The sequence below is a fragment of the Anas platyrhynchos genome, chromosome 3, assembly GCF_047663525.1.
Source record: "Anas platyrhynchos isolate ZD024472 breed Pekin duck chromosome 3, IASCAAS_PekinDuck_T2T, whole genome shotgun sequence".
NCBI lineage: Eukaryota > Metazoa > Chordata > Aves > Anseriformes > Anatidae > Anas > Anas platyrhynchos.
This window is the reverse complement of record NC_092589.1, coordinates 46,478,550-46,494,842: the sequence shown is the minus strand read 5'-3', so window position 1 is coordinate 46,494,842 and position 16,293 is coordinate 46,478,550. Positions and strand designations below refer to the sequence as shown.

The 16,293-nt window shown below is 50.4% G+C and overlaps 1 protein-coding gene across 2 annotated transcripts; it reads right to left on the bottom strand.

Annotated features, from left to right (window-relative positions):
• Nucleotides 1-1,120: 1,120 nt before the first annotated feature.
• On the bottom strand, nucleotides 1,121-13,287 carry LOC140002162 (putative coiled-coil domain-containing protein 144C). Of its 2 annotated transcripts, none has more exons than XM_072035811.1 (9): nucleotides 9,695-13,287; nucleotides 8,910-9,058; nucleotides 8,051-8,163; nucleotides 7,335-7,811; nucleotides 4,661-4,813; nucleotides 3,415-3,609; nucleotides 2,695-2,927; nucleotides 2,412-2,536; nucleotides 1,121-2,126 (listed from the first exon to the last, which is right to left on the bottom strand). In XM_072035811.1, exons 1-9 carry the CDS (start codon nucleotides 9,859-9,861, stop codon nucleotides 2,023-2,025), a joined length of 1,716 nt encoding a protein of 571 aa, XP_071891912.1. In that variant the 5' UTR covers nucleotides 9,862-13,287; the 3' UTR covers nucleotides 1,121-2,022. The 2 variants fall into 2 exon arrangements, with proteins under 2 accessions (XP_071891912.1, XP_071891913.1); XM_072035812.1 differs by having other exon boundaries at nucleotides 1,121-1,989.
• Between the last annotated feature and the right edge of the window lie 3,006 nt (nucleotides 13,288-16,293).

Genomic DNA, 16,293 nt, shown 5'->3' with positions numbered 1-16,293 from the left:
TTCCAACCTAGAAATTCTGTGATTCTGTGATTCTGTGACTCCATATTGTTCCTGGAGACATAAAGGAGGGCGTCTGGACACCCACACCGTGTCTCTCTGAGGCTACTGGACACTTGGAGTGTGATTTGGGATGTTCATGAACCTTTCTGCTGCCAGCAGGCCAAAAGAGGTGAACTTTCTCTTCTAGGCAGCACTGGGCAAACTGCACCTAGAGCACAGTGCCCAGTTCTGGGCCCCCCAGCATGAGAGAGACATGGAGAGACTGAAGGAGTCCAAGGCAGAGCCACCAAGATGCTGCAGGAGCACCTCTCCTGCCCGGAGAGGCTGTGAGAGCTGGGGCTGTTCAGCCTGGAGAAGAGGAAGCTCAGGAGGGATGACGTGGAGTTGCCCAAGCCCTCTGAGGAGGGCAGGCCCCCAGCCAGGCCTGTATCCGTTGAAACCATTCCAACCCTTCCAGCCGAGGCTGGGGCCAAGACCCCTCTGCCGGGTGCAGCAGCCTGGGCAGGGTCACGCTGCCCTAGTGCCGGGGAGAGCCCCCAGGGACCCTCCGCAAGGGCCAGGCCTGGGCTTTCTACAGATCTGCCCCCAGCCCGGCAGCAGGTGGCGGGGTGAGGGCCTGGCCCATGGCACTGTGTGGGTGAGGAGTGTCCCTGTGGACATGTCAGCATCCACAGAGCTGTGATGGCTGCAAGAGCCCACAGCACCTACATGTAGGTCTGAGAAGCCCTGAGAAGGAAGCCCTGGGAGAACAGCCTTGCGGAGGCCCGTGGCATTGGAGCCAAGCCTGAGAGCCGCTGCACACTAGGGAACTGCACAGGCCTGCCTGCAGGGACAGGAACGTCCCCAGCAGTGCATGGGGCTGAGCAGGGCTGTGGGGAGCAGCCGGTGACCATGCAGCCACAAAACCTCCTCATTTTGTACTCTCACCCATAAGCAAGGGCGCTGGAGCCAGCTGCCTTGATGGCACCTCTGCAGCCCAGCTGGAGGCAAGGAGAGTCCCAGGAGCCTTCACAGCCCCCCAGGGCCCTGGCAGGCAATGTCCAGCCTCCCAACACAGCGTGTTACCCCCAGCCACCAGATGGGCCTACCGTCTCCCTGCAGCATGGACCAGCCCCAGCTGCCAGGGGGCTGGTGTCCCACTGAGCACAGTGTGTCAGGGGAACGTTCAGAGCAGTGAAAAATGTCCCCGCGTCCTCAGCAATTTGTCCTGGGGCTTTCTCAGGCAGAAGGTGTTGCAAAGCTTCCAGCAAGTCTCCTTCTGCCCACACCAGGCCCCTCGCAGGCCCAGCACGGCCTGGAACTCTCTCAGGATTTTGGGGGATATTGCATCTCCATCTGTCTCTCTGCACTGGTGCTGGAGGCAAATGACACTAGCATCGGTCATGGTCTCCTGGTCCTCCAGGAGTGTGCCCCACACCCCTTGAAGGGATATCTCACCAAGCAGAGGGGATTCAGAGTGACCTGGATGCAGAGAGATGGGAAGTGCCCTGAGCCCTCCAAGGCAGGCGGGAACCCTGCATCCCATAGGGTGTCTTGTCCTTTTGACAACCACGTGGAACCTCAGAGCTCTCCTGTCTGTATCTAGCCCTCAGTGTGGAGGAAGAGGACAGGAGCTTTCCAAGGCCTTAACTTTCTCCAGCCACTAAACCTTGAAGAGACAAACGCTGTTGTTGCTCAGGAAGGCACAGCAATGGGAAAACCGGGCAGGCTGGGTGAAAAAAAAAAATCACAAACAGTCATGAGGGCTTTTTTTTCAGTTTAAAAATTCTTTATTCAAATCATTGAGGTTTAGTTTGGAAATTACAAGACATTTGTTCTCAGAAAGAGTAGATAGGCATTGAAATGGGTTACTCAGGGAGTTGATGGAGTTACTGTCCCTGGGGGTGTTCAAAGAAAGGTTGGAGGTGGTACTTAGGGATCTGGTTTAGTGGGTGATATTGGTGGTAGGGGGATGGTTGGACCAGATGATCTTGGAGGTCTTTTCCAACCCTAGAATCAGAGAATCAGAGAATTGGGGTATAACTATGTTGTTTTGAAGGGGGCAACCTGGACTTGGTTTACTTTTAAAGATCTGCCAGGAGTTATCTGAGAAGTCCCAGCAGATCTGAGTTCATGCTCGCTGGTGACTGGAAGAGAAAAAAAGGGGTCTGATGTTAGTTCGAGAGCAGAGCTAGTGTAAGAAATCAGTGGAAAACTCTGTAGTGTGACAGGAGAGTGCAAAGATCTGGAGAGACATGAAGCCAACTAAAGGGAAACAAAGGATGATAGGGACACACACAAAGCAAGAGTTTTCATGTTTGACCATCAGGCCTTTTTAAAGCCTGCGATGGAAATTCTGGAGCTTGCACCCAACCAATAATCCCATCTCTGAAAGACTTGGCTGTTGAAGAATGGAAGGTAAAGCTGCTTACCTGTGCCCAATAAGTCTTCTCCTGTTTTCAAGGCGTTTCTCAGAGCTGGTCTTGCAACTGAGGAGTTGCTTGGCAGGTGCTCTTGAGGCCTTTCAGCACTGACATTTGCCAGCAAATTATTAGCTCTGGGAAAACAACAGAAGCATGCATGAACTGCTGTGCATCCAGCATGCGGACTGGATCCAAAACAGGGATGTTGGATGGAATAGCAGTGAAGAGAGAAACACTGTATAGTTTAAGATTGAAACAAAAATGAACAAACAAACAAAATGTTTGTACTCACCTATTTAACTTATTTGTGAGGCATCTTCTAATGTCCTTCTGCGTCAAACACTGTTTGTCTGACCTGTCTATTTTTGCTTCTACATGTGGTAGTTGCAGCAGAGTCTCCCGCTGCAAGCTTTGTGTTCTCTCCACTTCTGATTTCAGAGCTGCGATTTGCTGTTCCTGATACTTTCTAACAGCCATTTCTTGGATGTTGATGTGCTCTGATTTGGCTTGAGAGACTGCCGGCATCTGAAACATATAATGCAACTTCAAGAACCAGGAAGAGAACGGCATTGCCACCCTGACATGTCCACGCCACACAGCCAGTTCCCATACCCAATGGAAAAAAGAGAGCCCCACGCAGTGAAGGAAGCATGCCTCCTCCCGACCAACAACAGTGTCGGAAACAACTAAATGTTTTTCCTTTATTTTACTTCAGAAGAAACACTGTTCTTCCTCTTATTTTTAGGTGAAAGCTAGTATGAACAGACTTTCCCATCTCTGTATTGAAGGGGGTGAGGAAAAGGCAGCATATTTCTCATGCACACAGATCATGCGACGCACCCGGAGGCACTTTCATGCACCTATTTTCAGCTCTCTAGCTTCCCTATAGGGAAGCCAAAGTTACTGCATTACCAATGAGAACTAGCCGCCTAAAATAAAATACCTAACAACAAGGACCCCAACAACAATTGAATGCAATGTTGATACAGATCCAAACAGTACATGAATTTACCGGAAAAAGATGACTGAGTTCTTGCTTCTTTCTCATTTCTTGGGTTCTTTCTTTACTCCATCTTTGATGGTGTATTCTCTCAGTCTCTAATTGAAGCTTAAGGGAAGCCACCTGCTCTTGCAGCTTCTGTTTATCATCTTCAAGCTGCAGCAACAGTTCATGTTGCACTTCCAGCTCCGCAGAAAGATCACGTCCCTGTATGCAGTAGAAAAACAATCTCCCTTAATCAGAGGGCTCTAAGATCTCTACGTTATGGGAAACTTAGACAGATGTATTAATGGCAGTCAGAGCTGAAATCCACCCAGGTTGTATTTCAGCCAAGGAAAAGACATCTAAAGTAAGCACAACTTTCAAACCCTTGCTGACAAGAGTGTTCCGGTTTCCATCCTTCCTTTCTTTCTAGAAAGGCCTCATGGCAAAGGCACTCAACTCCTTCTACATCATTATACAACTTCCGTGCCTGTGAAACACAATGATTCTCACTCACACACACCTGTGTGAGAATGTCCTCCCAGCTTGGGGAGAAGACACAAGAGGCTCGAGGCCTTGCCTCATCCTTACCTAAAGGGATAGCAAGCCATGCCTTAGCAGGCTGCAGGAAACAAAAGGTTACTTCTGTTTCTCAAGAACTCCACTAACAGAGAATGAGGTCTTCATCTTTGTGCCGAGACTGAGAGGAGAAATAACTTGCAAATAAAGCAAGCCCAGAGACGTTATGCAGAGCGTGCCTTGCAATATCACAGAACAGCCAGCGGATGAGATCATTGGAACAACAGAGAGTCTTGAAGGAGCACAAGCTGCTTCGTTCTTGCTCCTCCAGATGCTACTCCCGACCCACAGCCTTGTCCCTAAGTCTCAGGATGAGCTTCCTGAAGAGCCATTTGTTTTGCAAGGCAAAAGGGGAGAAAGGGAAGAGGAGAAAGGAGATCACTGGAACACTACTCTAGGGCCTGAATAGTAGGGTAGTAGTACTGAGTAGTAGTACTAGTAGTAGTAGTAGGGCTTCTAATCTGCTGTGGAAGCACGGTATCGCCTCCTACGCGTGACTGAAACCTGTTGGCTTTGTTGATGTTTCAGAACAAGTTTCCACTTGCTGTAGTGGAAAATGAGTGTTAATGACAATGTAACTTTTAACATCTTCAAACAAATCTGTCTTGCATTTGTTCTCAGGTTATTTCTTCTCTTGCAGTATTTAGAAGAAAAGAACAGCTTCACCTCTAATAAGCTGTTCACAGATGGTGTATACCTTAGCATTAGCCTTGTCCAAGTCCTCTTGCAATTTCGAGTTTTCTTCCTCCAGGTAACGGCATGTGTACGTAGAAACAAGCAGTGATGTTTTTGCCTTCCACAGCTTACTGGAAGTATCAGCAAGTTTTTCTTGCAGCTGTGTGACTGCTCCCTAGAGAAACAATGGTAGGAGAGCATGAAGAAAAATGTAAGAAGCTAAAGGCTGTATTTTACTTTTACTTACTAGTTCCTATGCCTAGTTCAGTTTTCTAAGTGAATTGCAAAGGGAAATAAAACTGTAGAGGAGAATCACGTGATGATCCTCATCCTCGCCGAGGTGACTGCTGACCAGGACGGGCAAACAGGGTGTGGCACATCACTCAGGGCAGGGCACACTCGGACAGGGCTGAGCAGAGCAGCCTTCCGCACTCGGGAGAATCGCTTGTCTACCAGCTGTCTACCTATACCTAAACCAGGCATGGTCTGCGCTAGGCAGAAAGCTCCTTCTAGAAAGTCTGTGGCCACCCAGACTGAGTGCCTGCTCAAGAAGGCAGCAGTTCAGGTCTCTGGATGCAGGGAGTGCCTGAGCCTTTTGCTGCCATCTGAGGGTAGCAGCGACACCGTGTGTGTGAGGTGTGAGCAGGTGGATGGCCTGGTCAGCCTGGTGGCAGAGCTCAAGGAGGAGGTGGAGAGGTTGAGGGCTATCAGGGAGTGTGAGCAGGAGATAGACTGGTGGAGCAACTCCCTGCCAGGCCTGAAGGGAAGGCACGGGAATGAGAAACCCCAAATAGTGGTGGACCCCCTGCCCTGTTGCTGTCGGGCAGAGGGAGGGTTCCTTGGAGGTAAAGAGGAGTGGAAACAGGTCCCTGCTTGGAGTTGCAGGCAACCCCCCTCCCTACTGGCCCTGCCTTCCCAGGTGCCCTTACACGACAGGTTTGAGGCCTGGGAGCTTGAGAGACTGGTGGGTGAGGACGTGGCTGGATGAAAGTCCACCCAAGAGGTTGCCTAGGGCAAGGAAGTTGACTCCACACCTCAAGACTGCCTCTTTCTTAAGAAAGCAGAGTAATCATTGTAGGCGACTCCCTTCTCAGGGGAACAGAGGGCCCTATATGTCATCCTGACCCTACCCGTAGGGAAGTCTGCTGCCTCCCTGGGGCCTGTGTCAGGGATGTTGACAGAAAGCTTCCCAGCCTGGTTCGCCCCTCTGACTATGATCCTCTTTTGAGAGTCCAGGCTGGCAGCGATGAAATTGCTGAGAGAAGCCTGAAGGCTATCAAACGGGACTTAGGGGACTGGGACGATTAGTAGAGGGAGCGGGAGTACAGGTGGTGTTTTCGTCTATCCCTACGGTGGCAGGGAGGGGTACAGACAGGACACGGAAAGCCCACCTGATAAACACGTGGCTCAGAGGCTGGTGCCAGCACTTTTTTTTTTTCTTTTTCTTTCTTGACCATGGGGTGCTTTCCTTGGTACCTGGCCTGATAGCTGCGGATGGGTCCCACCTATTAGGGGAAAATGGATCGTAGGTGTCCTACGAAATTAGGTGTCCCACCTAAGGGGAAAATGGATTGTAGCCCAGGAACTGGCAGGGCTCACTGAGAGGACTTTAAACTAGGTAAGAAGGGGCATGGGGATGAAATGAGGCTCATTAGAGATGAGCCTGGGGGAACGTTGTCAGGGCTGGGGGAGCAGGCAATGGCCCAACTGAAGTGCATCTGCACTAGTGCACGCAGCATGGGCAACAAAGAGGAGGAGCTGGAAGCCATCGTGCAGCAGGCAAGCTATGACTTGGTTGCCATCACTGAAACGTGGTGCAACCACTTCCATGACTGGAGTGCTGCAAGGACTGGCTATAGGCTCTTCAGAAGGGGCAGGCAGCACAGAAGGGGTGGTGGTGTGGCTCCCTATATTGGAGTGTCTTGATGTTGTGGAACTCAAGGCTGGGAATGATAAAGTTGAGACCCTATGGGTTAGGATTGGTGGGAAGGCCAACCAAGCAAGCCTCCTGGTCGGGGTCTGTTACAGACCGCCGAACCAGGATGAGGAGAGAGATGAGGCATTCTACAAGCAGCTGGCAGAGGTCGTGCAATTGCCAGCACTTGTTCTCATGGGGGACTTTAACTTCCCAGACATATCCTGGAAATACAGTACAGCTCACAGGAAGCAGTCTAGGAGGTTCCTGGAGAGCATGGAAGATAGCTTCCTGGCACAGTTGCATATTAGGAAGAACTTATTTACGGAAAGGGTTGTTAGGCATTGGGTTCCCTGGGCTGCCCAGGGAACTGGTTGAGTCACCATCCCTGGAGGTATTTAAAAGATGTTTAGATGTGGAGCTTAGAGATAGGGTTTAGTGGAGGACTTGTTAGTGTTAGGTGAGAGGTTAGGTTAGGACTTGTTAGTGTTAGATGATCTTGGACTAGGTGATCTCTTCCAACCTAAACGATTCTGTGATCCTGTGAGTTTAGAGCAAGGATATGCTGCTTGCCAAACCATTCTGGAGTACCAGCAGAAATGGAAGAAAACAGAGCCAACCCAAGTGATGGCCTCCCATGCAGGTAGCTTATACCTGCTAAATTCTCAAATGTCAAATGACTTTGTGAGCTGCTCCCCTTTATGTTGTTCTTTGTCTGTGTTCACTTTTTTTTTTTTTTTCCCCCCTCTTTGTCGGTCTTGCATTTTAAGACATTACTCACTGTTTCTTGGATGGCCTTGTTCCGCATGCCTTCCAGCTGCTGACAGAGTGAAAGGTTTGTCTTTTGAAGCTGGGACAGTTGCTCCTGCAGAACTTCCTTCTCCGCAGCCTCTTTTTTCAATTGAGCTTTCTGAGGGCGTAGAGCATGATATTTCTTTGCCTGCTTCCTGACATCCTCTATCGTTTTTTCTGCTGATTGTAAAAACAAGGTCTTCTCCTGGAGCAGTACTTTCAATTGCTCAACTTCCTTCTCAAGCCTACTAGCTTTTCTTTCAGCTTTGCTCAGCTGCTGAGACAAGCTCTTGTTGCTTTCTTGCATCTCAGAGATGTCGCGATAGAGCTTATCTTGCAAACACTGCCATTGCTCACGTTTTCTCTGAAACATTTGCTCAGAAGCACTTTTGGATGTCTGATGAATTCCGAGGCTCGGGGAGAAAGCGAGCAAGTCAGACTTTGGCTCCACTGTTCTTTCTGTGTCCTGTTCAAAGTCAAAGAATAAAAATTGACAAAACTTAAGCAAGTCCACTCAAAAGAGGATATAATGGAAGCATTTTATAAAACCCGAAGACTGTCAACAGCTTGACTTCAGACTCTAAAGCAGTTTTCATCTACACAACTCTGAATTTGGCATTATTCACAGAAAAGTCTTATCTTACACTAGCGCATAATATACACCAAAAATGAAGATGCTGATTTAAAGACCATGCTTTCACATACCTTGCTCCCAGAGCTTTCGCTACTATGCTGGACAGCTTCTTCTTCAACTGATGGCAACTCAGAGACACCAGCCTCTGGGCGTACATCAGGCTCTGAGTGTACATCAGGCTCATCTAGGTTAAAACCACATAGTTTTGGAACCAGTGTGAGTTAAAACAACTTCTTGATGCCTAGAGTGCTTTCTGAATCGTCATGCTTTGAGCAAAAATCTTATCACAGACACACGTCTCCAAACTCATGGAATCTTGAAGACAGGACTATTTCAATACAGGCTCAAAATGCATCTGTCTTCCTGCTGGGAAGCTCTTTTCGTCTGGTGCATACTTCTTTTTCATGCACCAGGGAGATCACTCCAAGTGATCAGAAACAAGACAAAAGGGAACGACTGTCTAAAGAGGCAAATACTGTCTAAAGAGCTCTGCTGCTTACCAGGGACAGTGCCTAGCAGTTCATTTTTTTCTGAATTCTACAGCACAAGACCTAATAATTTCCAAATATCATGTCTCCACTGTGCTTTAGACTGCCCACAGAAAGTGGACAGTTCTACGGGTGTAGCTATTAGCATCGAAATAGCCAAATAAATTTCCCCCTTTTGTTGTTGCTGTTGTTGGTGGTGGTAGTTTGCTTTTTCTCCAAAGGGGAATCTGAGAGGCAGGCCACGGCTCTCTGAGTGGACACTGAGCACACAGAGGAGTGCCCACACAGCCTCCCAAGCTACATGTCTGGGTAGCAGCAAACAGGTGTCTTGTGCTGGCCCACTCAGCTCCTCCACTGAACACAAGCGTGAACACAGCAACCCACCACAAGGGCAGGTGACAGACCTTTTGCCCATAGCCTCCTCCATGCTGGAGAGTCCTACCTGCTCTCTCCAGAGTGGATGCACATTGTCCGGCTTCAGCAGCTCCTGCCCCATGGCCAGCGCTGGATGCTTGCGACCCTTTCTCACTGCATGGAGCAGCTTCTCTCTCATTTTCCTGCTCTCTGCAGCCCACGGGTTGCACGCAAGGCCTGTGCCCAGAAAGAAAGAAGGCATGTTTGTTCAGTTGCACACGATGCCCATTGGCATTAATAATGGCCCTTCATTGGCCACTCTTTCCAGATTGATGGCAAACCGTGAAAGAGCAGCACACACTTCCTAGAATTAATTATCTTTCTCCTGTACACTACGGTTTACCAGCAAGCAGTTTCTCAAAGCAAGGCTGCTATGCAAGATGAGGCATTGACAACCCATTTCATCTTTGGCTGGAAGTCTGGCTTGCATTTTATTTATTGTACAGAACCCTCTAAGGACGCTTTACTACCAGAGGTGCTGACGGCCCACAGTGGACTTAGGCTTCCTTTTTGCTGGTTCCCCTGGATACTGGCAAAGAGAGACAGGGGCTGCAGGGGAAAGAAATGACGTCCAGATCCGGCACCCAGTTGTTCTGGGAGATGTCTGTGGGCAGCACAGGGTGTGCAAGGAGGCATCATGAGCCCAGCCGCCATCCTCAGGGCATGTGCTGATTTTCCCTGATTTGTATGTATTGAGCACATGCAGCTGCCCTTGAGATCAGACACCAACAGGCACAAAAATAGGCACAAGAGGTGGGACACAGCTGAGGCATGTCCCAACGAGTGCCTGCCCGCCCAGCACTGCCCCGTTACCTGTTGTCCTTGTCCTGCTGTGCGATGCCATGCTTCTTTGCCTGTAGCTGCTCTAGGGCCGATTCGCCACAGGCAGCCATGGGGTGCTGCAAGTCCATGTGCGATGCCCGGACCTCATTCCTAGTATCGCTCCTCAGCCTGCGTAGCAGCCGCTGGATCTTCTTCATGTTTCAGAAGAAGAGGGCGCTGTACCACCTCGCCTCGCCACTGGGCTCGGCAGATGCTTATGGGCGCAGGCGGCCAACAGAGGAACTGAGCCCTGGGGAGCAGCAGGGCCCAGGTCACTGCCACTGGCTGAACCTCCAGCAGCAGCAGCAGCAATACCACCACCAGCAGTAGCACCAGTACCAGCAGCACCAATGCAACCACCACCAGTGCCAACAGCAGCACCACTACAACGAGTACCAGCACTGCCAGCACCAGAAGGCACTGTGCCTGTGGGGGCTGTGCAAGTGCCTCAAGTCCGCTGAGCTCTTTATGACATCATCAGGGGCTTGGTGACACCTTGCTGACACCTTAAAGTGCCAGCAGGCTGGGCTGGTAGTGGCCATCTTCTCCTCGCAGAGGGGGCTATGTGTTTGTAACCTCTCTGCATTCACACGGGCCTCATGGCCAAAGGAGGAACCCCTCATGTGCCTCCAGAAGCACGGGCTTGCCCGAGGCCGCTGCTCCAAAACTCCCGGCACTCTGCATGCCCTGCAGACCCATCATCATCATCCCCTCCTCTCCCAGCATCTGTGCAGCGCTCATCTGCAGGGTGTAGATGGATGGTCTTAGTAGAGCAGGCGTGTGCTTGCAAGGCTCCTTAGAGGCATGAAAGAAGGCACCTCAACAGCCACACTGTGTTTCTCTGAAATGACTGAAGACTCGGTGTACGGTCTGGGACATTCACAACCTTTTGATGTGTCTCCCTGTGCATTCCTGCATGTCAGGACAAGAGGCAGTGGCTGCAAACTGAAATACAGGGTATTCCATCTAAACATCAGGAAGCACTTCTTTACTGTGTGGGTGAATGAGCATTGGCACAGGTTGCCCAGACAGGCTGCGGGGTCTCCCTTCTTGGAGGTCTTCAGAAGCCTTCTCAATGTGGTCTTGGACAGAGGTGGATCTAAGTGGCCACGCAGCATAAAATTCTGTTTCTCCCTCCTGCCCTGTCTACCAGCCCTCATGTAGCCCTTCCACATGCTGTTTGGAGAGACCATCCAGAGAAAAAAAATGTACTGTCAGAAAGCTCCTGTATTTGGGTGCAAGTCCAAGGAGGAATGCACGACCGCTTGGGTTTAGAAACACCAGGACTACCCTGTTACTGACGTTTGTTCTGCGAGGCCAGAAAGGCCTTTGACACTTTGCCAAAGTCCTCACTTTGCTGCAGGGTGACAACTCTGGAGGTCTTACAGACCTGACCTCTTAAGTAATGAACAAACACATGTTGTCCAGTGTTTTGCCCACACTGGGGACACAGGCAAGTGGGAAGAACCATGACACTTGACTGGAAGGCGTGGGGCAAAGAGGCCCATGATGACCCCATAGCTAAACTAATTAAAGCTGTGCTTTTCTACAACAACTGCGTTTGTGCTGCGTCGGCTTGGTTTCCTCACCCTCCTGGCTGGTGCAAATCTCTTTGCTACAGCTGAGCAGAGCATGCTGCATAGTATCTTGTCACAATGGAGTATCTTGGCACGGTGCTCTCTCCAGGAGGACGGTATACACCCAGACCGAGTGCCCGTCCAAAAATGAGGCAGTTCAGGTCACTGGATGCGGGGAGTGTCTGAGCCTGTTGATGCCATCGGCGGGAGGCAGAGTAATTGTGTGCGTGAGGTGCGAGCAGGTGGATGACCTGGTCCGCATGGTGGCAGAACTCAAGGAGGGGGTGGAGAGATTGAGGGCTATTAGGGAGTGCGAGCGGGAGATAGACTGGTGGAGCAACTCCCTGCCAGGCCTGAAGGGAAGCCACGGGGATGAGAAACCCCATATTGTGGTGGACCTCCTGCGCTATCGCTGTTGGGCAGAGGGAGGGTTCCTTGGAGGTAAAGAGGAATGGAAACAGGTTCCTGCTCAACCTCACAGGTGAGCAATCCATGAGGCTCCTGGAATGCACTGATAACTTCTTCATCCAAGTGATACAGGAGACAAGGAGAAGTGCTCTGCTGAGCCTCCTTCTCAGGAACGAGGACGGGCTTATTGGGAATGTGAAGGTCAAATGCTGGCTTGCCTGCAGTGACCAAAAAATGGTGGATTTAAAGATCCTTAGGGCTGTGAGGAGGGGACAAACACTGCGGTAAACAATTTTCACAAAGTGTCATGAGTGCTTGTTTGAGTTTAAAAATTTTTATGCAAAGCATTGTGGTATAACTGTGGTTTGTTGAAAGGGGCAGCAGCGGCCTCCCCCACGTGTCCAAAGGCAGCCCCCGAGGAGCGTGAGCAGCCAGGAACAGCGACTGGGTGCAGTATGGCAGTTTGATGGAAGGAGGGAGGGAGGAAGACTCATGGAGCCACTCCCTGCCTGCCCTGAGACAGCTGGCAGGCAGACAGGACGCATGATTGGACGACTCCATATTGTTCCCGGAGACATAAAGGAGGGCATCTGGACACCCACACCGTGTCTCTCTGAGGCTACTGGACACTTGGAGTGTGATTTGGGATGTTCATGAACCTTTCTGCTGCCAGCAGGCCAAAAGAGGTGAACTTTCTCTTCTAGGCAGCACTGGGCAAACTGCACCTAGAGCACAGTGCCCAGTTCTGGGCCCCCCAGCATGAGAGAGACATGGAGAGACTGAAGGAGTCCAAGGCAGAGCCACCAAGATGCCGCAGGAGCACCTCTCCTGCCCGGAGAGGCTGTGAGAGCTGGGGCTGTTCAGCCTGGAGAAGAGGAAGCTCAGGAGGGATGACGTGGAGTTGCCCAAGCCCTCTGAGGAGGGCAGGCCCCCAGCCAGGCCTGTATCCGTTGAAACCATTCCAACCCTTCCAGCCGAGGCTGGGGCCAAGACCCCTCTGCCGGGTGCAGCAGCCTGGGCAGGGTCACGCTGCCCTAGTGCCGGGGAGAGCCCCCAGGGACCCTCCGCAAGGGCCAGGCCTGGGCTTTCTACAGATCTGCCCCCAGCCCGGCAGCAGGTGGCGGGGTGAGGGCCTGGCCCATGGCACTGTGTGGGTGAGGAGTGTCCCTGTGGACATGTCAGCATCCACAGAGCTGTGATGGCTGCAAGAGCCCACAGCACCTACATGTAGGTCTGAGAAGCCCTGAGAAGGAAGCCCTGGGAGAACAGCCTTGCGGAGGCCCGTGGCATTGGAGCCAAGCCTGAGAGCCGCTGCACACTAGGGAACTGCACAGGCCTGCCTGCAGGGACAGGAACGTCCCCAGCAGTGCATGGGGCTGAGCAGGGCTGTGGGGAGCAGCCGGTGACCATGCAGCCACAAAACCTCCTCATTTTGTACTCTCACCCATAAGCAAGGGCGCTGGAGCCAGCTGCCTTGATGGCACCTCTGCAGCCCAGCTGGAGGCAAGGAGAGTCCCAGGAGCCTTCACAGCCCCCCAGGGCCCTGGCAGGCAATGTCCAGCCTCCCAACACAGCGTGTTACCCCCAGCCACCAGATGGGCCTACCGTCTCCCTGCAGCATGGACCAGCCCCAGCTGCCAGGGGGCTGGTGTCCCACTGAGCACAGTGTGTCAGGGGAACGTTCAGAGCAGTGAAAAATGTCCCCGCGTCCTCAGCAATTTGTCCTGGGGCTTTCTCAGGCAGAAGGTGTTGCAAAGCTTCCAGCAAGTCTCCTTCTGCCCACACCAGGCCCCTCGCAGGCCCAGCACGGCCTGGAACTCTCTCAGGATTTTGGGGGATATTGCATCTCCATCTGTCTCTCTGCACTGGTGCTGGAGGCAAATGACACTAGCATCGGTCATGGTCTCCTGGTCCTCCAGGAGTGTGCCCCACACCGCTTGAAGGGATATCTCACCAAGCAGAGGGGATTCAGAGTGACCTGGATGCAGAGAGATGGGAAGTGCCCTGAGCCCTCCAAGGCAGGCGGGAACCCTGCATCCCATAGGGTGTCTTGTCCTTTTGACAACCACGTGGAACCTCAGAGCTCTCCTGTCTGTATCTAGCCCTCAGTGTGGAGGAAGAGGACAGGAGCTTTCCAAGGCCTTAACTTTCTCCAGCCACTAAACCTTGAAGAGACAAACGCTGTTGTTGCTCAGGAAGGCACAGCAATGGGAAAACCGGTCAGGCTGGGTGAAAAAAAAAAAAAAATCACAAACAGTCACGAGGGCTTTTTTTTCAGTTTAAAAATTCTTTATTCAAACCAGTGGGGTATGACTGTGTTGTTTTGAAGGGGGCAACCTGGACTTGGTTTACTTTTAAAGATCTGCCAGGAGTTATCTGAGAAGTCCCAGCAGATCTGAGTTCATGCTCGCTGGTGACTGGAAGAGAAAAAAAGGGGTCTGATGTTAGTTCGAGAGCAGAGCTAGTGTAAGAAATCAGTGGAAAACTCTGTAGTGTGACAGGAGAGTGCAAAGATCTGGAGAGACGTGAAGCCAACTAAAGGGAAACAACGGATGATAGGGACACACACAAAGCAAGAGTTTTCATGTTTGACCATCAGGCCTTTTTAAAGCCTATGATGGAAATTCTGGAGCCTGCAGCCAACCAATAATCCCATCTCTGAAAGATTTGGCTGTTGAAGAATGGAAGGTAAAGCTGCTTACCTGTGCCCAATAAGTCTTCTCCTGTTTTCAAGGCGTTTCTCAGAGCTGGTCTTGCAACTGAGGAGTTGCTTGGCAGGTGCTCTTGAGGCCTTTCAGCACTGACATCTGCCAGCAAATTATTAGCTCTGGGAAAACAACAGAAGCATGCATGAACTGCTGTGCATCCAGCATGCGGACTGGATCCAAAACAGGGATGTTGGATGGAATAGCAGTGAAGAGAGAAACACTGTATAGTTTAAGATTGAAACAAAAATGAACAAACAAACAAAATGTTTGTACTCACCTATTTACCTTATTTGTGAGGCATCTTCTAATGTCCTTCTGCATCAAATACTGTTCGTCTGACCTGTCTATTTTTGCTTCTACATGTGGTAGTTGCAGCAGAGTCTCCCGCTGCAAGCTTTGTGTTCTCTCCACTTCTGATTTCAGAGCTGCGATTTGCTGTTCCTGATACTTTCTAACAGCCATTTCTTGGATGTTGATGTGCTCTGATTTGGCTTGAGAGACTGCCGGCATCTGAAACATATAATGCAACTTCAAGAACCAGGAAGAGAACGGCATTGCCACCCTGACATGTCCATGCCACACAGCCAGTTCCCATACCCAATGGAAAAAAGAGAGCCCCACGCAGTGAAGGAAGCATGCCTCCTCCCGACCAACAACAGTGTCGGAAACAACTAAATGTTTTTCCTTTATTTTACTTCAGAAAAAACACTGTTCTTCCTCTTATTTTTAGGTGAAAGCTAGTATGAACAGACTTTCCCATCTCTGTATTGAAGGGGGTGAGGAAAAGGCAGCATATTTCTCATGCACACAGATCATGCGACGCACCCGGAGGCACTTTCATGCACCTATTTTCAGCTCTCTAGCTTCCCTATAGGGAAGCCAAAGTTACTGCATTACCAATGAGAACTAGCCGCCTAAAATAAAATACCTAACAACAAGGACCCCAACAACAATTGAATGCAATGTTGATACAGATCCAAACAGTACATGAATTTACCGGAAAAAGATGACTGAGTTCTTGCTTCTGTCTCATTTCTTGGGTTCTTTCTTTACTCCATCTTTGATGGTGTATTCTCTCAACCACCCTAGCAGTCTCTAATTGAAGTTTAAGGGAAGCCACCTGCTCTTGCAGCTTCTGTTTATCATCTTCAAGCTGCAGCAACAGTTCATGTTGCACTTCCAGCTCCGCAGAAAGATCACGTCCCTGTATGCAGTAGAAAAACAATCTCCCTTAATCAGAGGGCTCTAAGATCTCTACATTGTGGGAAACTTAGACAGATGTATTAATGGCAGTCAGAGCTGAAATCCACCCAGGTTGTATTTCAGCCAAGGAAAGGACATCTAAAGTAAGCACAGCTTTCAAACCCTTGCTGACAAGAGTGCTCCGGTGGCCATTCACAGGCCACTTCTCAGTTAGAGTTTCTGAACTTCTCTGTAAAATGTGATATCGCCCTGTACAATGAGAGTTGTTTGTTGAACCTGATGACTCTGTGTTTGTACGTTTTCATTCCTAAAAGAACAGAACTTCGTCTAAATCTGGGCTTCCATGGATGAAAAGAGACAAGTCTCCTAGCAAAATTATTTTAGCTCAGCCATGCTTTTTTTCTACTCTTTAATACATGTCCTTTACTATTTCCTTAGGTGGTAACATGAAAAGCCAGCTAGATAAGATAAAGCAGTGTGCATTTCAGTGTCTGCAAGGAGACTATCCACAAGGGGAAAGCCTGACCAGAAACGGGGAAAAAAATGCTGAAAAGATCAAACAAATGCACCTTAGGATATTTTTTTGTTTTGTTTGTTTGTTTGTTGGATTCCCCGTCCCTGGAGGTGTTCAAGGCCAGGTTGGATGTGGCTTTGGGCCAACTGAACTTGTGGGTGGCATCCCTGCCCATGGCAG